The 26,450-nt window shown below is 35.4% G+C and overlaps 1 protein-coding gene across 3 annotated transcripts in view; it reads left to right on the top strand.

Annotated features, from left to right (window-relative positions):
• The window catches only part of TTC3 (tetratricopeptide repeat domain 3), a 62,751-nt gene that overhangs the window by 4,575 nt on the left and 31,726 nt on the right, over positions 1 to 26,450 (top strand). For 2 of the 3 annotated variants that reach the window (XM_084289054.1, XM_084289052.1), the window contains exons 4-17: positions 138 to 270; positions 678 to 765; positions 1,805 to 1,858; positions 4,224 to 4,347; positions 5,292 to 5,377; positions 6,027 to 6,121; positions 7,079 to 7,141; positions 9,745 to 9,799; positions 10,450 to 10,612; positions 10,725 to 10,773; positions 11,711 to 11,834; positions 15,340 to 15,394; positions 19,587 to 19,647; positions 23,746 to 23,812. In XM_084289054.1, coding sequence (XP_084145180.1) covers positions 138 to 270; positions 678 to 765; positions 1,805 to 1,858; positions 4,224 to 4,347; positions 5,292 to 5,377; positions 6,027 to 6,121; positions 7,079 to 7,141; positions 9,745 to 9,799; positions 10,450 to 10,612; positions 10,725 to 10,773; positions 11,711 to 11,834; positions 15,340 to 15,394; positions 19,587 to 19,647; positions 23,746 to 23,812 — 1,217 coding nt within the window. The remainder of the gene's footprint in view (positions 1 to 137; positions 271 to 677; positions 766 to 1,804; positions 1,859 to 4,223; positions 4,348 to 5,291; positions 5,378 to 6,026; positions 6,122 to 7,078; positions 7,142 to 9,744; positions 9,800 to 10,449; positions 10,613 to 10,724; positions 10,774 to 11,710; positions 11,835 to 15,339; positions 15,395 to 19,586; positions 19,648 to 23,745; positions 23,813 to 26,450) is intronic. The other variant, XM_084289053.1, reaches the window with a different exon arrangement.

Below are 26,450 nucleotides of genomic sequence, written 5' to 3'. Positions count from 1 at the left end.
TCAAGTTATCTCATTCTGGTTAAATAGTACATAGGAATGCACTTTGGAAATAGCTGGTGGCTTTGAATGTTTAGTTAGACTTTGATTACTTGTAATGCCTGAATTGTATAATCCAGTTCCTAACTGTTTTCTTAAAGATGTTGATCCCTGTGAAGTGTGGTGCAGTCAGCCGGTTGACGTATTAAGAGAATATTGCAACGTTATTAAAATACGCATCTTTTGGCCTCTTCTCTTCAAAAGTGAAAGTAATTCTTTGGTAGCTGATTGGAGGTAAGTAGTCATGTTCTCAGTGATTCATCAGCCTTTGCATTTATTTTTGTTTTCTCTGAAAGATCAGTGTATGCTCTTGCTAATGGTGAAACAGTCTGCAGGTATATTTTTACAATAAGCTAAATCAGTTAAGGTTAGAAGGCCTAGTTCTTGAACGCATGGTTGAAAATATTAAAAATGTGTTTCTGAAGTTTGGAATCTCAGAATGTATTTAAGCATTTAAATGGATGCCCTGCACTTAAAAAGTACCAAAATCTTTCCATTCTTTTTTTTTTTTTTTTTCTCTGAAGAGTTTATAACCATGCTCAACCATGTTCTAGCTTATGTCTAATCACTGCAGCTGTTAGTATGTAAGACCATGTTACATGATGATATTTTTCTGAATAACAACTTGTTTTGTTTTGAAGCAGTTCACAGATTTTAGACCGGAATTGGAAGAGACTCTGTGATTTAGAGGTTTTGGAAGACCTTGTTGATTTGATTAAAAAAGTTGTTGTAAGTATTATTTTTTAACTTTGTGTATGTTTTAAAATATAATAGGTTAAATAGTTCTTTATCTTAGGCAGCTTGGGGTTTTATCTTAAATGAGACATATCCTTTTATTGGAGTGAATAAATTGTCTGATAGTTACAGCTTTCTAGAAAGTTAGTTTCATGTCACAGGCTTTATTATAGTTGGGATAATCCTTAAGTTTTGCAGAGTCCATGATATGGTTGACTGCAACCCTTATTAAGAGAGTCATATCAGTGAGAAAAATGGCACCTTTCCCTGATGAATAACTTGAGCAGATTTTTTTCTCAGTTATTTTTTCCATGTTCAACACACGATATTTTGGATAGACCTGTGCGGTGTCAAGAGTTGGACTTGATGATCCTTAAGGGTCCCTTCCAACTCAGGATATTCTATGATTCTATGATATTTAAAATTTGATACTGTTGTTGACTTAAAACAGTGGTTGTGGAAAAAAAAGAGAGTAATAGAACAAATGTTTTCAGCAGCTGAGGAGAAGATAGTTTTATTTATGATTTTAATTTAAGTATGATATGGTTGTTTTTTTTTTTTAACGATTTACTGAAATTCTGTGTTCAACACCAAGCTATGTTTTTCTGTCTCTTATATGACTTTCTGTGATTAGGCATTCGTGTATTGTTGTGGATTCATACTTCCTTATGCTCCTTCTGCTGCTTCCTCCTTCAGGCTGTCCGAGTGCTCTATTTTCACCTTCTTGTACTTCAGGATGTCTCTGCAGTTACTGTGTACATTGTTTCACATGATGGGTTCTTCTTGCTTTTTCTTCCTGTGGTAGTCTCCCATACAATCTGTATCTGAAGGTCTGTGTGTATTCCCATTCCCCTGTTTACCTCTGCTTCCCTCTTCTTACTTCCTCAGCCTTTGTCTCCTTGTCAATGTAAAAGATGGTAATAGCAAAATGTATTTGGAGGAGCAGAAGACCCCAGCAGGGGAAGTACTGTTGTTTTGGATGTTTTTTCATTGGTTGTATCAGCTGGATCTTGTTTTTTTATCCCTCTCCTAGAACGTTCCACCTTTTATTGGGGGCATACTGAAAATTGGCAGCAGGATAGAAAACGTAAGTTTCTCAAATTGTTTTTAATTGGAATGCATTTTTGTGTGTGAATACATATTTAAAAAAAAAAAAAAAAGTGTACAAATATACAAAATTTCAAAACACATAAATAGTCTGTAGCTTTTGGCTTATATAGGCATGCAGGACTGGGGTTGCCAGTTATTTCAACTAAGCCACAAAACAAAATCTATGCGACAGGAGCTGTGAAATAAACGCTGTCTGCTTGAGATCAAAATGGGTGAGAATTCTGGAGGTAGTTCGTATGTCCTATCTCTGGTGCATTTTGCTTGTCCTCTCTTGCTGTGCTGGTGTTGGTGTGTTATACTAAAAATCTTGGTATGGGCGAAAGGCAAACACAAGTTACATGTATGGAGAAAAAATTATTGACAGTGTAACTGAAATCTTCCAGAGTTATTGCAGATGAAGAATGAAAACCAAGAAATAAATATTTCTAAATGGAAAAACTCACTAGGAGCTGGGTTACACACACTTCCTAGTCTCTGACCCTTTTTGTGGTGTTATGCTTAACTTTTACTGATCCTTGGGATTCTAAAGCCAATGGCTGCAGTCTGTTCTTTGTGTGGGGGGTAGCAGGTATAGGCATCACTATCAGGTATTTTTGCTGTGAGGAGTGCTGTTACTGTATTCTTCCAAGTCTGGGATTCACTTGGGTTTGGTTTTTCATGTTTGGTAAAACACTCTTATACCTTGCTTGTTGTTTTCATTGGTGTACAGGTTTAAGGTAATACCTGACTTTATTCTATATTATGTTTTATGTATGTTAAAAAGCTTTTACCCTAATTTTGTCCAGCTTCATAGTTTTTTTTTTTTTATTTTATTTTTATAATGACCATTTTTATTTTTATAATGACCATTGGCCAGTTGCTTATAGCCATTGAGTCTTCGTTGTCAGCTTCTGACCCATCTGCTACTGTCCCATGCCTCTATTCCTCTGAACTATTTTACGTGTCTGCAATTCTCAAGACCTTTGTTCTGTCATTTGCTTCTGTTCATTTGTTCTGTATTTGGCTTCCATTTCTCACTGCTGCATCATTATGTTAGTCATAGCAGTAACAAGTAACTACTTGTTACTACTGTCTATATTAAAAACTATTATTGTACCATATAAAAACAAAACAAATTAATTACAGCCACCTAGTCAAAAGAAAAATTGCTGTTACAGTTCAATCAAGTTAAGTCAAGAGCTCTGAGTAGGTCAAGACAAGGTGCAGGGCAAGTTGTAAACCCAACAGATTGCAGTCCCTGTGGCCTGGTACTAGTAATGGCAGTGCTAGTACCATCTAGTACCCATCTTACAAGATGGGGCTACAGAGCTACAAATGGGACTGTGCTCGATTGCTGAAACGATGCAAACCTTTTGAAATGCTCTTTGTTGGAGACAGGTTGAGAATCTTCCAAGAGATTCTCAAATAGTGGTACTGATTCAGTCTGAAGGACTGTGAATGGCTGGCTAAGGGTGCGGTAAGGGAGCCTGCTGATCTGTGTTCCCTGTCAAATTCAATGTTTGATGGAACTGTCCTTGTTAAGAGAACATTCTTATTTTCCTTACATTTATCATTTTTATTCTCCGCTTCCTAGTTTTGACTGTGCTCTGTAGTTTAACTGCAAAAGTGAAAAAGACGTTTAATTTTGAAGACCATATCAAAACTGATAGTAGCAATAGGAAAAGCAGAATAGGTACAACTGTAAGTTACTGCTGGATAACCCAGTTTTTGCATTTTTAGTGATATTTTTCTCAGTCATGCAGGTTTTTAAACTATTTTTAAAAATCTGCAGATTCATGTAATATGAGAGTATCCCAGGCAACAGGCATTCTTCACTCAATCCATTTCCTTCAAATAAAGTTCTGTAGCTCAAACAGATAAACTTACTTTGAGTGGAAGGGAAGTTATGATTCATGGAATTAAGTCTTAGCCCTGCCTGCATATCTAACAGCCTGGTGAATATTATTTCTTTAATCAGGCTTGTCACTTCACACTAAAGGAATTTTATTGCAGTCATCAAAAATATTTGTAAATAAAATTTTATAATTTGAATGATTCCTGTCTCCTGTAGAAAATACATCTGTCCTCATTCTGTGAGTATGCTTTATTACGCTGTGTTTGGGTTACCTAGATATTTGTATTTGTGAGCTATTGCCTGTTTGAAAGGCTAACAAATTGGGAATGAATGCATCATGTAAGTGGTATAATAGTAGTTTGTTATATTTACATGGAATATATCCACTATTGTCACTCAATTAGTGGTTTGTGTGGTGTTTTTTTTTTTCTTTAGGACTTTTCTTTGTATTGACTTAAAGTTAACTGTTTTACATTCCTTTTTTTCCCCTATTCTTCAACTGAACTAGGGTGTCTTTGATGTTGGGGATGCACTTGAGTGGGTCAGATATACAGGTGATGTTGGTATTCTGCAGAAGTTGGAGAAACTTGGTGATTTCGGTTGGATCTATCTTGAAATTTTCTTTGCTGAATGTAAGTATGAACAACTCTGAGGAAACAACCATGTGGAAAGTTACCTATGTTACAGTTATGAAATAGGAATATTTGTGTGCTTTTCATCGTGGGAGTGACTGGAAAAATAGTGTTGTTTTCTGTTTAGTTAAACAGCCAGTTCTTTCTTGAGTTTCTGTATATTGGTCATATTCAGTGCATATGTTCTTGCTGAACAGATGCTCAGAAAATTCATAGTGGACAACAAAGACAAATCAGTGTGTATGCCTATAGACTATCAACTTTAACTTAGAGGTGAAAGGTGTATGAAATATGAAATGGGTCTTACTAAACAGTAAGTAAGTGCCTATTAATGGAGGTGTCAGTCATTTCAAAAATAAGCCTACAGAGCTCATGGTAGTTGCTGTATGCTGTTCACACTAGCAGGAGAACTTCGAGTGAAATGAGAACAGGTTCCCAAGTCCACTGTTTTTGATGTCTGTTGAATGGCTTTTTTTCTGTTCTTATGTTTTTTTTTTTTTTGCATATGCACATTATAACTCAGCTATTGCAGTAAATAACTGAGTGGTTGGAATCAGACTAGCATGTAAGGAGAAGTATCTTTTTATAGTTAAGTACCAAAGATCATATTCTTTAAAATAGAAATCTTAGTAGATCTTAAAAATGCAAATTCTTTAAAATAAAACCATATTTCACTTGACTGCCTGAAAAAAAGGCAAATGCATAAAGGTTTTACTGTCTGTGACAAGTTTTTTTGGCTTGTAAAATGCTAATAAATGATTCCTTTGTTTTGAATACTTCTGTCACATAGTTTGTCCTGTCACATAGATTGTTTCTATTATTTATTTGGTATGCCACATTTTGTTTCCAGACATAAAATAGAGCACAATTATTAACAGAAGATAAACTCTACTTGTCTTTGATTATTTCTTTGTCTATTGCATTCTTCTGAATTTTGTCTACAGGCAAACGTTATATAACAAAAGTAGCCTTGGAAGATTGTAATTTAGTTGAAGAATTTAAAGCTGTGACCTGTGAAAACTGTAGGAAGGTAAGAAAATATGTCAACCTTTGTGGTTATCATTTGTTGTGTGTTTTTTTTTTTTGGTTTTGATTTTAGTGTTAAAAAAAAAATGATAAAAATGGCCAAATGATCAAATGTATGGGTTTCAAAAGCTTGAGTGAGCAATTGTCTAGACACAATAGTTGCCCTGAGGGATCCAGACCTAGTAAGCAGAACAGTAGTCATTTATGTTGCCACTGTACATTGGACAGTGTTCATCCGTATCCTGTCCCATCCATCCCATGGCTTTCTTGCTGAAATCAGAAACTGTGTTGAAAAGCACCAAGTGTGGAACTAGTTGAGCATCACTGTACTCAGTCTAATTTGCTATTTGATGTGCACTTGCTTTTGATAATAACTATTCAGGAGACCAAGGGAGCTCCTGAGTTGAGGCCTACATTGTAATTGGTGTATGTTGTATTCTTGTCTGCACAACACTTTTATTTGTATGCCTTAAATCTTAGTACGTTACAACAAATTAAAAGCATTATTTTACAGGTAATAGTGAATATATAACATTTGTGGTTTTCTTGGAAGCATGAAAAATAGCTGACTCTTGCCAGATGTTTTCTTTACTTCTCATTGCAACTGAGTTTAATTACAGTGGTTTCTGAATTGTTTTTTCTTGATTTCACAGAACAGTGAATATATGAAACAGAAAGGAAACGAGGAGTTTTCCCAAGGAAACTTTGATTGCGCTATAATGTCGTATACTAGAGCCATAGAGTTTTGGTAAGAACTGAACTTGCTAACTAGATTGTATGAGCCACTGTAGAGGCCAAATGATACCTAATTTAAAAAAAAAGAAAAAAACAGGGGGAAGGGGAGGGGAGGCAAAGAGGGAAAAAAAAGCTATGTAGCACATTTTTTTGTTATATTTGTTTTGGTTGGTTGTATTTTTTCTTCCCCAGAGGTTCTGTTAGACTTAAAGCTGATCTAAGATGTCTAATAGTAAGCAGAGTAAAATTGGAAAGGGAATAACCAGCTAGCAGAACAGCATGACCAATCATCACAAATATTTACCATCTCAGAAGTGTTGCAGAACCTAGCGAACAAGAACAAATTATATTAAATATTTGCTTGTTGTATATAGATGTGATGGACTTAATTTCCTTTTGTAAATTTTGTTTCATTTCTCTCCCAAAGCCCTTTGCTAAAGGGATCTGGAGAATTATCTAGCCTTTGAGAAGGGATAAGGAGACAGTTTGGTTTCCTGTACTAAAGCACATTTGTCCCCTTTCTATGGCTCACATGTAATGTGAACTAGTGAAAGCATGTTGGTTTGGTGCCATTGCAACTTGTGTTGTAGTCAAGCAAATGCTGCTTGTAAAAGCTGCAGCATCTGTGGAATATGGTGGAATTCACTAATCCCACCTTTCATATAAAAAAAAAAAAAAAAAAAAAAAAAGATTGCTCTAATTTTCTTTTTTTTTTTCATTTTGAAGCCTGTAGCTTTATAGTCATGCATTTGAGAAGATTATCACTTTTGTGGTGTCTTGCTTCAGATTTTATGTCACGTAATAAAATACATTTCAATCCCAAATTGAAACTGATTTCAGCTTCCCTGAAAAGTTGGTTAAGCTGTCTTCAGTCAAGTGTATGTGTCTGAGATGATTATTTTTTTCTTAAGATTTCCAGAAATAATATGTATTAATAACTTTTTAATATATATGTATATTCTTTTTTCAGTCCTGCAAACCACCTTCTGTATGGAAACCGAGCTCTCTGTTTAATTCTCACAAGACAGTACAAGTGAGTAAATCCTTGTTTATAATATGTAATGTTTGTGATCTCCTTTACTGCAGCTTGGCAAGTAAAAGTACTTACGAAAGAACTACTTAAAAAAAAAATACATATATATATATATAGTATGTGTGATGTTACTACCTTACTACCTCAGGAAACTGATATTAAGAGAAACGAGTAATATTAGCTGTATCTACTGACAGTATGTAACGGCATTTAAAATTGGGAGGGGGGAGGGAGATTATACAACTGGGGGAAAAAAACCCTCAGTACCGGTGAGTATTGTGATTTTATTAAGCCTTGTGAAGAAGTAAACCTTTTGAAGAAGATATCTGGGAGTTATTTTTCCTTAAGCCACTTGTTAAGCTATAAATCATGTTTATGGGCCTTCACTCAGCCTATATTTATGAACCTTTTACTGCAGCTTCGCTTTGTTTCTAGCCTCGTGCCATGATGTGTTTTGTTTTTTTGTTTTTTTTTTGACAGTGCTTAGGGGCAACTTTTCATAGTGTTGTGCCAGGCTTTCATCATCTCCTAGTATCTTGATGTTCTGTACCCCACTGTCTTTCACTCAAGTTTCTTTTCCTTGCTTGTTTCCTTTGTGATATGAATATGGTTCAACTTCTCCCATTCTAATTGTTAGCTGTTTCTTTAATTATTATTTTAGTTTTCAACGTGTTGTAGGTCTCTTTGTTAGTGTAGCAGACACATAATCACAACGTGATTATATGAAGGTGCTTGATTCAGCGCTGGAAACCACGGGCAGGTGCCCAAATCTGGCTTTGAATCCCATTACATCCTGACCGCAAATCTATATTCTTGGAGATACATAAATTCATACATATTCATTTTGAGTTGCAACATCAGCCTCAATGACTCCTCCCTACTTGCACATGCGCAGCACCATCTGGTGGTCTTCCTGGTGGTCTTCATGATGAAGTAAAGAGTCTTCCTCTCTGTTGAACTATTCACCTTTCTTCTCTGCGCATGCTTTTTCCAACCTTCCATGTCAATTCAGTGTGTTTTGCCATCTTCCAAGTTCTTATCAAAGGTCGAGATGTACCTGTTCATCCTCAGGATCTTTCTGTCTCTTTATCAGATTAGAAGCTTATTGATAGTATTTGGCTATCTTCATCTTCATTACCTGGGAAACACTACAACGTTTATCTAAAGACAGTGACTCCTTAGGAAGAGATAGTGCAGGATACTAAAATATGTGCTAATGCCAGCATTTCCCCTAAAATATGTGCTAATGCCAGCATTTTCAATTACTTCAGCATTTCACTTCAGAGACATCCTTTTTAATTCCTGCTGTAGCTTTCCATGAAGCATTCACAATCGTTAGCTTTGTTTCTGCTTCATCTAAAGTAGTTCTTCTTCTCAGTATCAATCATTTTTTACCCTGATTATTCTCAGCTATGCCTCTTCACTCCAGCTACTTTATCTGCCCAATTTCTTGTGGAAGCTCTTGCCTGTTTACTGTGGATATGGTCAGGATCTTCAGCTCATGACCTTGCTTAGGCCTTATACAGGCTATGTCTATCTCTGTTTGCTATTTTATGCTTTTCTTTGGAATCTAGCTTTCATTACCACAGAATGTTTTCCTCCTTTAGATCATTCTGTACAAGCTTTCTTGCTATATTAGTTGCAAAAAAACCCCAGTGTTACTGACTAGGCAACTTACAAACACTTGTGTGTGAAACAAGGTGTTTTTTTTTTTTTTTTTTTTCCCTGTGTGGAAATAAAATAGCTCCTTTTTTGTTTTTTTGTGAGCCTTTCTAGTTAGAAAATATCTGCAACATGAGCTAATGCCCTTGCTGAGTCCATATGACCCAATTACCAAAGGAGTAAACTATTTGTAAAAGTACATACTGTCTAGAACTTCGTCATCTGAAGTGATCTGTGTTACACCTCTTTGTTATAATCTACTGCATCCTGCTTATCTGACACATAGCTGTAGTTCTGTGAAGAAGCAAATCACAAAGGTATATCAACTCAGTAACTGCCCCATTTAGGCAGTTTGTATCAGCAGAGGCTGCACTCTGCTGCTCTGTGCTCTCCTACTGCTGTAGTAATAGACCACTTCTGTTCTGCCCTGATCAAAATTACTTTTTTGTGCCATGATACATTGCATATAAAAAGTCAGGCATGTTATTTTGGCTTCAGTTGACAATTTTCAGGTTACTGTGCTCTGTAGTTAATACTTGTTACATAATCATTACAGCTACAGATTTGAGAGTACAACTCCCTAATATGATTTCTCTCAACATATTTTGGTTTGTTATTCAGGCTTCTTATAAAGCCTTTGCTTTTTAAATAAGTATCATGTTAGAGCCCATTTATAAGGGATAGCTTCATGTACAGAAACACTGGAAGACCTAGAGGGTAGAGGGAGGGAATAAATATTCAATGTGTGAAATAGTTGAGACTGCAACATTTTAACCAGGTAAGTTGCAGCTAAGAAGTGTTGTCTAACCATACCTTTATACAGTGAATGAACTGTTTTATTTATCTTACCTTCTTTTTATAATGCCTTGTACAATGCAGCCCTGGTCTGGAGATTTCTGAAGTATAAATATTAATCTTTTTTGTTCTTCCTTCTCTTTAAGGAGAGCACTTGCTGATGGAAAAAGGGCCACTATTTTGAAGCCTAATTGGCCAAAGGTTAGTTTTAATCGTATATGTTTCAAAATTGTCTTTGTTTGTCCTGTAAACCAACATAGGGTCCTGGTCTGAATTACAGGTTTAACACATGTACGTATGAATTGTTATTATCAGAATTAAGCATTAATGATAGTAGAATGGGTGGAGTATCTGGGAATTCAGCTTCAGGCATGTACATAGCTTGTTTGTATTTTTGTATTTAAAATGCTATTTTGATACACTTGTTTACATGATATTCTGCATGTGTAAAGATGAAAAAACACACTACATCGTTGTGCATAGCTTTGTTGTCACAGTGCTTTAAAAAGAATATATGTTGTCCATAAAATAATAAAAACCCTAATTAATGACCAGAACGTGTTTCCTGATCTTCTTGGACTAAAGAAGAGTAAAGGATTGCAAATTAATAGTTGAAATTAGAGGAAAAAGCAAATTTGATCTTCTCCAAAGCTAGGGGAAAGATAATTAATTGTGAGCAGTATCTAGCTGTTTCAGTGTGCTGAGTGGTTAAAAACTTTGGTTATTCACCATTGAAATAGATAACTTTAGAGTATGTGAAAATTTTATATTGTCTGCTGTACTACAACTCTTTTGAATGTAAACTGTTTTCGTATTTGAGTGAATGAATACTTAAACTGGTATCCATGTAGGGTCACTACCACTTCTGTAAGGCACTGTCATTACTGGGGGAGCATGAACTGGCTTTGGAAGCTAATGAGAGAGCTCAGGAACTCTGCAAGAATATTCTTGATGGACTTAAGGATCTTATTCAGCAGAATGACAAACTAAAGAAGACGTTAGAAGAAATCAATGGTAACGTTTTCAGTTTTGAAGATCTGCCTTGAACATAGCCACATTCCTTCACTGGTAACATTCCTTTGAAGCTAGCTAATTATTTTTTTCCTTCCTATAAAATTTTCTACAGGTACTAAAGAATATAAGCAGAAACCAAAGAAATTGCTTCTTGAGAAAAAGTAAGCAACTGCAAAATTTGCTATTTTTTTTTATTAGCAATGCCTAGTATAAGATTTACATAATACGTATCGTCAATGTTTACTGATATATAACAAAATAAAAGCAATACAAATGAAAGAAATAAGATCAGAACTGCAGCCAGAATCCAGTCTAGGAGTAAAGAGGACCTCTACGACCTAAATAAGCTGTCTTTGTGATGTTTTCTACTTCCAAGTAGTCTCCTTCAGCATTTTAAGTTCTAGCTGTGCTGGAAAAAAGGGGAAACAATTACATGGTCATGTTTATTTTCCACCCTATTTGAAGTATGTATGCTGTTGAAGGTACCTGGCATTTGAAAATGTCTGTGCAATCGTACCCACTGTTTTGTGTTAACTTTGCTGTATGATGTTCACTAGGACATTAAGCTGATATGAATCCTAATTATAAGAGGAGCTAGCAAATGAATTTTGGCAATGGTAAAAAAAACAACCAACAAACAAACAACGAACATATATCCGAAGTAGTAGGAACTTGTCTTTGTCACATCTATTTTATGGTTTTGCTTTGACTGGAAAGGGTAAGGCAGGAGGTTGAGGAGGTTCCATATTCACAGATTGATCTGTATTACAGTATATGTCTTAACTCATTGAAACATTTTCCTGAAAGACCATTTTGATTTTTATTGGTCAACTTTTAGTTATGTGCTATCTATCTATAGGAAATTATTTTTTTTCTTGTATTATTTTTTATTAGAGATTTTACTTAGCCTAATAATATGCAGTTTAAAGGCATAAAAAAGGATGTTTGATCAAATCCTTTAAATATGGTTATGCTGTTACACTTTCTATGAGGGTTAGGCTTCTTGTACTTGTTTTTTCAGTGTATGTATGGGACACCTTAAATATCAAGAAAAGATCAACACTGGAAGAACTAGCATTTTCTCTTTTTACTTTTCAGAGACTGCAGTTCTTCAGAATCTCATTTAATCATTTCTCAAGAACAAAAAGAAATAGAAAAAGACAGAAAGAGAACACAGTCTGATCCTAAAGATCACCACTGCCATCAAAAACATGATACCACAGTAAGTTATGCTACAGGTGCTAATTACAAGACTAGCAGTATTTTAATTTTCTCCATCCTGGAATGTGTCATTATGGTGGTTTTGCTCGGGTGGGCAGCCAAGCTCCACCAAGGCCACTCTCTCACTCCCACTCCTCAAAGGGGAATGGGGAGAAAATACGATGCAGAGGGCTCAAGGTTTGAGATATGGAGGGGGAGATCACTCAACAATTATTGTCACAGGCAAAACAGAGTCAGAGTAGGGAGGTAGTAAGATTTATTGCCTATTTCTAACAAGCTAGGAAGTGATAAACAAAGGAAAGAAACCGAAAACACCTTCCCGTCCATCCACCCATCCATGGGGGCTGTGTCAGTCCCTGACACTTTGTCTCTGCCGCTCCTTCATGGTCACTCTCTGCCCCTGCTCCCTGTGGGGTCCCTCCCATGGGATGCTGTCCTTCCCCAGCTGAGCCTGTGGGGGCTGCCCACAGGCAGCAGCTCCTCAAGCACTGCTCCCACACAGTTCCGTACCTTGGGGTCCATCCATCCATCCCCCAGGAGCAAACTGCCCCAGCACGGGTCCCCCACGGCTGGGTGGCAGCTCCCCCCAGACCCCTGCTCCTGCGTGGGCTCCTCTCCATGGGCTGCAGCTCTGGCCTGGGGCCTGCTCCTGTGGGGGCTCTCCATGGGCCGCAGCCTCCTCCAGGCCACATCCACCTGCTCCTTCTACACTGACCTTGGTGTCTGCAAGGCTGTTTCTCAGTCCTCTCTCTTTCCCAGCTACTGTTCCCCCCCCAGTTTTTTTCCTCTCTTAAATATGCTCTCACAGAGGCACAAACATCACTTACTGGCCTGTTCTGGCCAGCAGCGGGGTCCAGGCCCTTATATAATAGTGGGGCAGCTTCTGGATTCTTCTCACAGAAGCCACCCTTATGGCCTTCTGCTACCAAAACCTTGCCACATAAACCTAATACAGCCATTTAAATGTTGTGGCTGAAACTTTTCAGCAATCATGCTTTAATCTCAGGCAAGTGCACTTTTCCTTTGATACAAAATTATGTTCTGAATTTGGGATTTGAAAGAAGGTGAGAAGTGGTTGCTCAAAGGAAAAGATGGACATTGCATTTCACAAGGGAGAGAGAGGACTTCTCAGGGATGATTTAAAGAGAGATTGAAGTCATATCTGACTTAATTAATTGACCAGTCCTGCCTGTCAGTGTGCATTCAGATGTGGACTTCCCTTTGGCTTTAGGATGGGATTTAGTTAATGTGTACTGGTATAATGGAATTCCATGGAAGATGCCTTAGCCAAAGTTAATTCATATACAGGGTTCTTGCTATTAAGGAATGTTCTGCACTGATCTTGCAATGCTAAGTATTTATATGGTTACGGACCATTATTTTGTTGCTCTGCTAACAGATTTCTTTTCTGTGGAAAAAATGTTGGTTGAATAGTACTCTTAACTCTTAAATCCTATTTAAAACTCGGATTTTATGGACCTTGATTATATATTTCGCGTGTGTTTAAAACAAGTGTAGTATACTGTTAGAATGCACAATGGACTTGCATTGGGCTATGCATATCCGTTTGTAATTCTTTGGATTAATTCTTAATATTAAAAAAAAAAAAAAGTGTTTACAACTGTTAATGCTCTACTATATTATTTTTATTAACTGTGGTGAGGAAGGTTTAAAAGATAAAGTGAAACTTAAATTTTTTTCTCTGTTCATGGTTGCCTTTTGTTCCTAAAAAATAACTAAACTAAGGTTACACATTAGTGAAGGATGGCCAAACAAATCCACCAACAAAAGTCTCTAACTCTGCCTGTTAGTGTTTTATTTTTTATCGTTTAAAGTGCAAAGACTTACTATGATGCTGTGGATCAAACCCCAGTAGGCAGCTAAGCACCACACAGCTGCTTGCTCTCTCTCCCCAGTGGAATGGGGAAGAGAATCAGAAGGGTAAAAGCAAGAAATCTGGTGGGAGTTTAATAGACAAAACAAAAGCTGTGCATGAAAGCAAAACAATATGCAGAATTTGTTCACTGTTTCTACTCAATAGGTAGATGCATACCATTTCCAGGAAAGCAGGGCTTCATTACATGTAACAGTAAATGGAAAGACAAACACCACACCTAGGAATGTCACCTCTCTTCTTCCTCCTTTTGAATGGCTCTTATTGCTGAACACATCATTCATCGTACAGAATATGCCATTGACCAGTTTGGGTCACCTCTCTTAGCTGTGTCCCCTCCCAGCTTCTTGTGTACCTTTGGCCTGCTGGCTGGCTGGGCACACTGAAAAACAGAAAAGGCCTTGACCCTGTATAAGCATTGCTTAGCAAAAACTACAGCATTATTTTCAATATTATTTCATTATTGTTATCAACACTGTCTTGGTCACAAATCCAAAAGATAGTACCATATGAGCTGCTGTGAAAGCAACCAACTCAAAGACAAAACCAATATATATACATTTTATTAAAAAAAAATGTGGAAACTTTGGGGATTTTGTCATGTCTTATCATGTTGTTTCCAGGGGATTTCACTAATAGATGTCAGTGGGATCTCCCAGCTGTTGATGTCATAGTACTTATCTCGTGTCAGTTATTCTGAGGAGACTGTTAATCATTATGGTCCATAAATTTTCCCAAGTGTCTTGATTTGCTAGACACACGCATACTGTGACAGTCATGCTGTAACAGCATGAATTCAAAATTTAACAATACAACTTCCAATTTGCCTACAAATACTTGTTCTCTTTCACACTAGTTATTAATTGAAAATAAACTTGTACTTCTGATTGTTTACCAGTTTTTTTTAAGCTAATCCATTTTTTTTCCTATAAGTTAGCATATAAAGTGCATTATCAACTATATATTACATGAAAGCAAGATGATAAATAATATGAATCTACTAGCAGGTTCAAAGCAAACTTAGCATGTGCATTTAAAAATAGCCTTTTCAGGTTTCACAGGAGGGCAGGGCAATGAAAAAAGGTGACTCAGTAGCGGGAAAAGTGAAACTAAGGTACAAGGGCAAAGGGAAGGAAAGATACGTTAGAGTAATTCGTTGAAAAAGAGAGTGAGTTACAGAACTTACAAGAAGTGCTTGAAGATTTTTTTGCTATCTTATGAAAACTTCAATCTACTTTTACGCATGCAAGTTGGCATAATGTAGGTCTGTAAATTTATCTTTCCTTAAGATGAATGTTACTGGAAAAAGTGATAGTATTTTTAGATAATCTAAGTTGTTGTGAAATTAAAAAAAATGTATAAATACACATTGATTAATGAAACTTCTTTACTTCTTTCATCGAAGACATAGTGTATGCTATTATAGTTGTGATTTCTTTGTTTAAATTGTAGTTTTCAATTTGGTTGTAATTCCCACATAATACTGAAATGGGCAAATCAGTTTTTAGATTAAGATAGTCTGTTTATGAAGGTAAGTGACTATGAAACTTGAGTAATACCTACTTCTGTTTTTTGTTTATGTGTAAAACCAAATAAGTGTGTTTGTCATTAGGTCACCAGCATCCCAAGAACAGAAAGCAAGGAGTGGTCTCTGGAGGTTCCACCAAGTGAGTTTGTTTTATTGTTTTCAAGTCTGAGTCAGTTCTTCCCTTGCTGTTACCGTTAATAATAAGTAGAATTGTACCTGCTGTTATTTTTACAATGTTAGGCCATCGTGTTTCGGTTTTTTCTTGGTAGGTGGACTTACTAAGTTACTACTTCTCTCCTATATTTCTGTGCCTTGTTTCCTTCAATTCTTCTGGAGTTTCAGTCTAATTCATACGGATGAATTCAGAATTGAAAGTGAAACTAAAAAGTGGAATGCTTAGTCACAGGCTGGAAATGCTTTTCTCATTTTAAGGTATATTTTGGATCTAAATGGATCTAAAATTAAGAGAGTTGTGTGGGTACTTTCAGGATCCATAATTACTTTACGGTTACTAAAAGCTCTGTATATATCATTAAGAATATCGTCCTGAAGTTAGAGAGGAAAGATGCTACAAAGTCTAAGAGATGTAAGCTGGTATTGTTCAGTTGTTTTTCTTATTTTTATTTATTTATTTTTTTTAAATGAAAAAAACACTTTTGTAGAAAGACCTCCCAAATTTACTGCAGTTCTGAGTTACTTTCCTGTGGTGAGTGTGTTCATTTTAAGCACAAACAGCTCTCAGCTTTAAAGTGAATTCTCTTCCTGAACTTTGTTTTTTATCACCTGGTAAATATACTTTAACTGAAAATGTGTAAGAGATTTCCTTGATTCCCAGAAATTGTCCATGCTCTCTTCTAAAGCTGTGATGTTCAAAGCAATGAGTCCTTCTACTCCTGACCAGGCAGAAGTTTGAAGTGCTCACTTATACCATTCTTTGGACTTCACATAGTTAAATATTTATGTGAAAGTGTGGACTGCAAATTTGATTTTAGGAAGCCAATGAAGATATGTTATGAAATAATATTGAGAAATGATTAGTAGGAAGAAGTGGTGTTGCTTCTGTAGACTTTGGATATCATATGCAAACATCTTGAAGAATTAAGTAATTTTTTGTGAATTGGAAAATGCAGAAAGGCTGCAAAAGAAAAGTCAACGCAAATTTATTGAAAAGATATTACTTGGTAGGATTACTTTAAAAACAACAACTGTAAAGTGTTAATTCAGAAAGCATAAATTAGGGAAGAGCTTTGGAAAGGGGAAGTCAAGCTCGGGAAGAAAAATCAGTTTTAGGAACTATATGTAAATGGTGTAACAGAGCAAAATATGAGATGCATGGTGCCATAGGGAATTCTGAACAAGTTTGAATCGAGTGACTACAAGAATGTCTGAATTCACTTGTTCCTGAGCAAGAAGGATAATTGATTTTAGAGAGGTTAAGGAGGGAAGAGGGATAATGAAAGGGAATGCAGGTAGAGAACTGAAAATTAGTCTAGGCTGAAAAGATCATAGGACTGTGAAATGTTGTGTTGGGGAAAAAAAAAAAAAACAACTTGCTGATTCCATTTCTTTTTCTGTTCTTCCTTCCTCCTCCTCCTCCCCCCAATACTCATTATGTCAGTACTGTTGTAGAAAAAAATATTTGATTTGGCTTTGATGTGAAAGGAGGAGTTATGCTCTGAATGACTAGCTGATACAAGTTTAGTGTGGGTGGGGATGAACAGCTTTCTTTTTCTTATCCTTTGTTCACATAGAAAAGGCTTGTGGCTTGCAGAAGAGCTAATGTAAAGGAACTTTATGCCACTGTATCTTATCTTAACAGTGCTGTCCTTTTTCATTATAGCTTTTGCTTGCATGTACTGTTTTTCTGAACATGTGTATATTTCTGTTAAATATCTTTGTTTGCTTCTAATGGAAATCTCTAGCAAAAGCAATGCTACTTCTACTAATATTTTAAAATGTTTGTGGGGTAAGTGAACTCTTTGCTGTTGAATTAATACGTTCGCTGAAGTGTTTTAATGATAATTCATCAAGATTTGCTTGTTACTTTCATTTAAAAAGATACTACTTTCAGATTTAAAAAACACTTTCAAATTGAATCGTATATGGGAGTAGTAGTTTCTGTATGAAAGTTTTCTGGAATCTCTTTTTTTGAATGGCTTTTAATGTTAGATTCATTAAGTGAAATAATAGAGCTGATTAATTCTTTCATTTGATAGTGCAAGGAAAGATTTGTATTGGTTTATCTTCATTAAGATTTTGCTTTGAGTATTTCAGTTCTTTAAGGAGGGGAAAAATATTTAATGAAGAAAAGGGAATATAATCTCTATCTCTAAGTGGTAAAATGATGATATGATTGAAAGGTTGTCTGGCCTTCAAAAATACCGTTTTCCATCATTTAAATATCTTTAATCATTAGAAAGTCCTTATATTATTTGTGCTACTTTAGAATTTTTAATGCATGTGAACAGTTCCAGCACACACCTGTTCAGACATTTCAGACATTTGTATTAAATGCTTCATAAAATAATTCTGAACATGATCTTTATGACATTTGAATTTGTCTTTGTCTTTATGACATTTGAATTTTGTTCTGATTAATTTATGTTCTGTCATTAAGTAGCTTTTAATGAAAAATTAATTGAGGCACAAGGCGTGAGGGTGCCTATGTATGTAATTTAACTTGAGACATTCCGTTGTCTTGTTGAGTGAGATTAGTCAAATGGATAATTTGTGTTTTTCTCTGATCAGTGTCTTTCAGTGTTTTAAAAATATATATATACTAAAATATGATACTCAGAAAAAATTCTATATATCTACGAATAAACATTTTTAAGCGTAGATAATTGCTGAAATTTATGTGATTTTTTTTTTTTTTTCCAAATTCAGTTTTATGGTAATTGAACTTCAGCAGCATTCAGTATTTCATTACATTTGATTTATTTGGTAGCTGTACCTTGTATTTGGGTTCCACTCCTCTACCAGCTTAACTCCAGGTGCTGGAATGTGTGTTGTCTGTATGATGGTGTCCAGTGCTTGGAAGCTACAGCCCTTTCCTAAGCTGTTTCGAAAAGGTTATAGCTGGAGCTATCTTATCTTGGAACAAGTAGCTGAGGCAGAAAAAGGCATTCTTATATGAATTGTGAAAAGAATTAGGTTTAACTAGCAAAAAAATCTGCCCCTCTGCCCTCTTCAACATGTTAATGTGTGTAATAAGGAACTCCTGCAACATGTGATGCTCAGCAGCTCCGTAACTGAATTTGTCAGTTGCTTGTTGTTTCTCTACCAGACCAGACGTACTATTTTTGCCTTGTTTCTTTAACTGTTTGGTTACCAGAAGGAAGCTCTCTTAATAAGTGGATTTTGTCACTGTTGCTGTTGACTCTGTCTTGTAAAAAAAAAAAAAAAAAAAAAAAAAACTCCAACTTAAAATTCTTGAAATTTAAATGCTTCATGACTTCGTTAAGAGCATTCTCATGCACATTCATGTAACTCGTCTTATGTTCTGGCTGACAATTTTCTAATTATGTTCCAGAGAAAACAGTTGAGTTGCTTCCTGGTTTTGACCAATTCCAATAAAGTATTAAAATATCTATTTTGTTCCTCATTCCTACTGACTTGTTTACTTAGTTTATAGAGCAGAGTGACCAAGATAACGTAAGATATCAGAAATTATAAAGTATATTAGAGTTTTGCATTGTCTCTGATATCGTTTCAGAGTTACAAGTGAATCAGTTGTTAGGATAGATTCATTCTTGTTGTAGCCCAGTGTTTGTTTCCATGCAGCCAAACATTTCTGTGTTGTAATCAGGAATGTTTATGTTGATCTGACTCATATGTTTGTATTTCCAAGGTTAATCTGGCTTGCACTTGACTCCTCTAGCAATGTATTTTTGAAGTAGCAGTCTTTCTGCAAAATTTCTGTAGCCAAACACGAATGAAGACATTTAGTGCACACAGTGATCTATTATTACGTTTAAAAATTCTGGTTATCTCATAGTTAAATAGCAAAAGTGGCTTTGTAAAGTGTACCTGGTTTGTTTGGTTTGGTTTTCACTTTTGATTCATGTAAGATATGAGAAAGTGAAGGTTCTTCTGTTTATTTGAAACATCATTTTCCCTTTATAGGATTAATAAAATTCTATACTGTTTAATGCAAATAATGTCAAATTCGCATTGTAACACTCAGATGTGTCTGAAAAATTTCTGCTAGTTCTGAATACTGTAAACATTTCAAATCTATAACTTGTACAGCCAAATAAGAGTTTTGTGTGCATTTTTCTTTTTTTAGGTTATTGTCATTGTGTTTGAAATATTTTTTTCCCCTGTTGTAGGCCAAAGTCACCAAAACAAAGGAAGGCCAAAGAACAAACCTGGTGATTCTGAAAAGACGAAGTAAGTAAAATTTGTAGTTACTTTGTATAACTTAATTTAGTTAGTGTTTTTTTTGTTTTGTTTTTTTTTTTTTTTTTTTTTTTTTTTTATATATTGCACTTATAAATGGCTGATGCAGCTTTGTCTTGTTGCTTGCTCTTTGCTTTTTTTATTTTCCCCCAACTAAGGGTTAATTTAACCCCCTAAATCTAATATAGGAATCCATTATATTGAATAGGTGGATCTATTCCCACAGTAGTATATGTTTATTATTAGAGAGAGGGTGGTGATTTCAGTGCAATGTCAAGGAGAAGAAGGTAAACTATAGAGGAAGAAAGTGTAGAGTAATTATTTTCTAATGAAAAACGATGTATTTAGATATGTTTTAATGCTTCTAATAACAATATTAATGGTATACATTATTTATAATTTATTGTATATATACATAAACAATACATAAAACATAATAAATTGATTTATTATTTGTCATTTTATAAACTTTACATTTAAACTGGACACTTAGTTGGAAATTGTTCCCTGTTTGTGAACCTTGTAACTGTTATGCAGCATCAGCTCCTAACACTACATATGATGAGACACTTCAGTGAGTTTTAAGATGGGTGTCTCCCTCTTAGCCTTTACCACTAGATTAATTGTATTTGCCTGTGTGTAGACACTTATCTGAGCAGTTGATTGGTTATAATTTATTGTTGCTTTCAACTGTGCTCTTAGCTTCTTGACCTTCTGCATTAATAAAAACCTAACCCAACTGGGGCCTTTGCTTTGCAGATCAAAATATTGGAGCATGGAAGTTAGTGAGTAGAGGAGAAAATACCATAGGGTCCTGATTTTTGTGGAAAGGTGTCCATAGTAGCAAGTTGAAGTTGGAGTAGCAGGGTCCCAGTGTGGGAGAGGGTAGCGTGTGAGTGTATTATGCAGTATGAGGGTGTTGTGAGGGTGGGAAAATCATCAGTGCTCTGTTTTCTAATTTTGAGGCATGAGGAGTATAGGAGATCCTGGTGCAGAAGCCTTTTATTCCACTTTTTGTAGGCATGGAAAAAGTAGGCACAAAATAAGAGAGTATTTCTTGTGCTGTGGTGATGTTTCCTCTTACCACCTTGTTGAAGGAGTCTAAGAAAGTCAAATTTGTCAGTTAGAAGATCTGTTAGCTTCTACCTGGTTTCTTTTTAACACTTTTTTCTTTAATTGTCTTTTGACATTTCTAAAATAGGTAGCATTTGTATAAGTATACACAGAAAAGTCATCTCTTAGTATTTGCATACAGGTTTTAAGAGCTTGATGCAAAGGTAATAACAATATCAGTAATCACTGTAAAGAGATCATAGATTTGTAAACACCAAATTTATTATTGTAGATACTGAAAGTTCTGTAATAGTACATTTACAGGAGATATACTGATACATATCTGCGTATGTATATTTGCAGCGTTCTCACGCATTTTTCCATGGTATTTCCCAAAAGATCAAAAAGCATTGATGTACAAAGGGAAGAGAATATGAACAAAGAGAAATTTCTGTTATGCAAATGACATGTGGTGTGCTAGTAACTATTTCTTCTGGCAGTACTGCTTAGGTACAGTCAAATGCTTTGCTGAAATGTGGACCTTAATTTGGAAAGTGGTTCCTGTAAGAAAACCACTAGACCACTAGAAATGCCATCTAGAGTATAGTGCTTGTATACTGATTTTTTTTTTCTAGTAGGATGTCAGGCGAAATAATCACAGTAGGTAATCCAAGCTACCTTTAATGGAGAAGAGGATTTATATGAAAAGGAGATGCTGGCGTTTAGTGTTTGTTATGCAGTTTACATTAATTATAATTTAAGTTTTCAACGCTAACAGTTGTCTAGTTCAGTACCCTGTTTCTGACTGACAAAATACCACATCAACAGTATATATACAAACAGGTTAAGTATATCTTAATTTTCCTGTACACTTTATCACTCTGGAGCGTGGTAAAGCCACTTGGAAAACTATTGGTAGTATACAAAAGTGATTATTTTTGTGGGTGAATAAACTTTTTTTTCTCTAATTATGAAAAGAAGTGAGAGAAATTGGTCTCAATGAACTATAACCGAAGACTGATTAACCACTTTTTATTTAAAGCCTAATATACCCTATTATGTGCTTATATTTTTTTCATCCTCTTCAGGACATAGTTCATGTTAAGACAGCTGATTAAAGCTCACTACATTCCAGCTTCCATGAAGAAACCAAATTCTTATTGAAAACTAAATATTTTCCAAATCTCAGTTGGATTTTAGCAAATGAAAGCATAATTTTAATAACCACTGCTTAAGTTGCCCAAAAGCAAGTTGCATGATACAGCCTAACCACAAATGTGCTTCCTTTACAGCAAAAGATAATAGAAACCTTGTTCTTACTGTTACATTCAAACTTACATCACAGCATAGTTCAAGCTGTATCTTATTTTCAAGGACTCTTTGTACTAGTTCTACTGTGTACTACTTCTACAGCGTACCACAAGGTCAAATCATTATAAGTCAGTTCCAGTTTAATACTAGAAAAGAGCTTTTAAAGTCCTTTAGGACTTTGTAAAACTTAAACCTTGGCTTAAAGCGAATAAATGTCTAATTTTAAGCACACAAATACTTCTTCTGAATGTGAATGAGTAAGTTTGGTGGCTTGGGGCCAGTATTGAAAGTTGAAATAAACAGCACTGTAGATTTTATGTACTAAATGTATGCTTCTATCTGTCCTAAAATTTAAGAATTTAACAAAAGAAATAATAATTTCCAGTGATACTGGGACCAACATGATTTAAACAAGTTTGAGGAAGTCGCTGCATTTATAGGTAATTCCGTTTGCCAGTGTATTTCTTCACTGAATAGATAGTTAAGGAGTTAAGAGCTATTACTTCAGACTTGTTTTGTAATGTGACTGAGGCAAACAATGACTTACTGCTTATGGCTATGCACAGTTGGAAGCTTTCAGTGTTGCAACCTCAACTGTGAAATGAGACAAACTGAGCTCAGGCTGTACTTTCTTGTATGCTTTTTCAGCCAGCGTTTTTCATTTGTGCTTAGGATGATTTAAAACTGGTAAGGAATACAGCAAAATAAAATGTTTACATTGAAGTAGAGAAGCTGATACAAGTTTCTATCAAGTGCTTTTTTTTGAAGCATAGATTTTGGATGTTGAACTACAGGAACAAATGTTCTTTACAGTAGCAGAACCATCTGTGAAATTGCTTGTCTCGCAGTAAAGTTTTTGACTTGCATGGTATTTCTCAAGTGAGGTGCATGGTCAGTTACAATCATAACTCTGTTTCTGTAATTGGCAAGTTGCTTGGCTTCAAAAAAAAAAAAATTATCAGGGAATCCTGTGACACTGTAAAGGATTTATCCTAAGCGATGAGTGCTTGATGCCTTTGAATGTGACTGAACTAAATGCGTATTAGCCATAGGCAATATAGTAGCATTGAGGATAGAGTAGCAAGCTTAGCACTGAGAATTTAATTTAGAGTATTAAGCAATACTTTGCCTCTGCGCTTGCTCCATTTCCCAGTTGTGCATTGCCTTTCTGCCCTAGTAGAAGAAAGGAAGAGCTGAAAAGAACTTCTCTCTTCCTCTCTTCTCTGTTCTCCCTGTCTCCGCCATGCATGGCTGCTACATGCATTTGATTTTAAGTGGTTGTTGTGCTGGGGTGAAGGAACTTGTGCTTAAAAAAAGGTAGAGCAGGGAAAAGAGGAGAAGGGAAAAGAGGCCTAAGTGGCTTCATGTACTTCTGCCTCTCTACTTACCTATCCCAGCCCTTCAAAAAAGCAATTCAACTGATATTGAGCTGGAGAAGATAAAAGAAAACAACTAAAATGATGGAGAAGGCCCCTACTTCCCTGAAGCCCTAGTGATTCCCAAGTCGTAAGGTTGAATAGTATCATAATCCTGGATAATGTTACAATACTTGTGAAAAATACTGTTGTGAACATTATTGTGGAAAAGTGTGCCATAAGAATTTCTAACATATAGGCTCATGTGGTGGTATGGTAAAAGCACAGAAATTTCTCTTGTTTCTTGAAAATTAGATCACATATAAAATACATCTACGAATTCATAATACCATTGTCCTGTTATTTGTAGAGATCACCTTGATTTGAAGATAGAGTCTAAAAGCATCCAAGATAAACTCTTCTGTACTGTACAACAGGTAACTGTGGGAATTACTTAGCATATGACCTTAAGTGTAAACAATTACAAACCTTCTAGTAATGCTCTCCAAAATCCTAGTTTGCTCAAAAATTTACCGCTTCATGTTTAGCCTGATTTCTATCAAGAAACAAAGGTCATGTGATTACACTGATTTATATTGTCTCATTGCTGGTAGTCCTCTTTTTGCTTCTCCTCTCCCCCTCCCACTGCCGTTTAGCTTTACATTCACAAAAGGCAGCTGTCTCGGTGATGGTGCATGCTGAAAAGCTTTGTGAACAAAAGGTCTAGTCAGAAGAAAGAAAATCTATTGTGACCCTGAAGAAAAGGCAACGAGATCATCTTTTATTGGGTGTCAGGAAGCATATGTGGTTTCATAACTTCTCTCAGAATTATTTCTTAATGCTTAAATACTTGAAATGTGACTAGCTATATATCAAATGCATGGTTTTAATACTGAAGTCAGTGGGGGTTTATGCATCCATCTGTTTAATAACCAGAAAATAGTATGTACTTATACTGAGCGGTTTCTTTAGGTTCTTAGTTGGTCCTAGATCAAACTTCTTCCATCCAACTGAAAGAATTGATTCTTACTCAGAGATGGCTTAGATGCAGAGATTTGCTATAGAAATATTTAGTTTGAATGAAATACAAATGTAAACTTGCATGCACGAACACCAGAGAAAATAGCAGTGTTAAAAGAGAAGTTAACATTGATCGCTACAGACCACTGTTATGTGGTGTTCTCTTCAAAGGAAGAGGAGACAAATACTGAATGTAAAGATTGAAAGCAGGTCTGGAGCCATGGAATACTCAGATAATGAAAACTAGAAAAGAGAAATTAAGGAATTTTGTCAGAGACTTATGACTAGCAAGGCAAAGTAGAAAGGTAAAAGATCTGAAATGGTAGCAGCTCCTACGAGGCATGAAAGGCAAGACCAAAGTCAATGTATCATTGCCTGTCAGGATGAACCCGAGAGGTAGACCATTTGAATGTTTATTTCTTGTTGTGTAAACACAGATAAGCAAAATCAATTTACTTTCTGCTTTTGTACAATGAAATCACCTTCCACTCCTGAAAGACACCATGCAGTTTTGTTACATAGATTTCCAATGTACTCATAAAATAGCTAGAAATAGTTAGTAAATTGGCTCGCTTGTATCTCAATTTATATATGAAACTGTAAAAATCACTGGGAGTCGTTCAGGGGCTTATAGTACTTCCCCAGGAGTTCAGATTAAATATTTTTTCCAGTATTTGATAGATATCTTTGGAAATGGTCACAGAACTTTTTGTTGAACAGCTGTTCAAACTCAATAAAATTCAGAAATTGAGGTCTTATTTCTCAGGTCTTATTAGCAACAAATAATGAGTATTCCCAAACTGTTGAATGAATTAATTAATGGGGGCATACATAATTAGTCACTTGCTGATTAGTTACTTCATAAAAAAGAGAAAAATGGATTCAGGAGAAGATGCAGGTGCTGACTGCACTAAGACTCCCTTGCTTCCTTAAAAATACCTATTTTTGTAAGGTTAATGCAGCACTAGAATCAAAACCCAATTTTTTAGTTGGCTTAATCAGCTTCACATGTCGTATGTACATTATTAGCTTAGCAGTAAATTAGTTCTGTTCTATACCTGTATGCTCTGACAGCATTACCTCATGTCAGTACTTCTAGGAAATTAAAAAATATCTTTCCTGCATTTTTTCTCCTGTACCTGCTAGTTTGTTTCTGCTGTCCTTGCCACTTCTGTTTACAACTTTCATTGGATCATGGGTATTTTTCTACGCTTGTCCTTTTTGGCCAGGTGACAGAACAAAAACAAAGTATGATTGAAGTTCGTAGATGATACAGAAATTGTGTTCTGGATGAGCATTAATTTTAGTATATCAAAATGTTAGTTTCTTTCACAGGAATACAATTAACTACAACATTATTGTAATGTTTAAAAATCAGGCAACTGATTATTAATATGTCCCATTCTTCCAAAACCTTACCATTATTTTTTCCCGGCCCACAAGCCTGTATTCAGAATCCCGGGGAACAAAATAACTTTGAATTGTCATGTATGAAGAGGGAGGGAAAAAAAAAAAGTTAATGAAAAGCTTGTAAGGCAGAATTCCTAGTTAATTAAGAGTTAGTCTAAAATACACAGGTGGGCCTTCTTGTTTGGTTTTGCTTGTGATGACAGGAGAAGGTGATGGAGGAGCTTCAAAGTACTTCTACACTAGCACAATGATCTCTTTCCAAAGCATAACAACATTATTTTTAGTGTTTCAGCAGACCAAGTTCCTAATTCTGCAACTGCTTGTATTGATTTGTTGTTTTTTAAAAATGTTTGTACATGAGACAGAGTCTACAAGTGGGAGGAGAGATGTCTGCTTTTTATATGTAAGAAGTATTAAGATAATGCTTGAAATAAACTTGGAACTTTCTGAAGGGAAACTGATCTAGACTTCAGTAAAAAATAAATAAATAAATAAAATAAAAAAGTTTTTTAAGAGATTGTCAGCAGTAGGTCCATAATTAAGTTTTTAGAAGTTGAATTTAAAACTACTTAAAAAAAAAAAAAAAAAAAAAAAAAAAGTACCTGACCAGCTTTAAAAGTGGTATTACGATAAAACTGTAGAAGT

Source organism: Netta rufina, assembly GCF_964035555.1.
Source record: "Netta rufina genome assembly, chromosome: 1".
In the NCBI taxonomy this organism is placed as follows: Eukaryota; Metazoa; Chordata; class Aves; order Anseriformes; family Anatidae; genus Netta; species Netta rufina.
The sequence above is the reverse complement of the archived record's forward strand: the minus strand, read 5'-3'. Positions and strand labels throughout refer to the sequence as shown.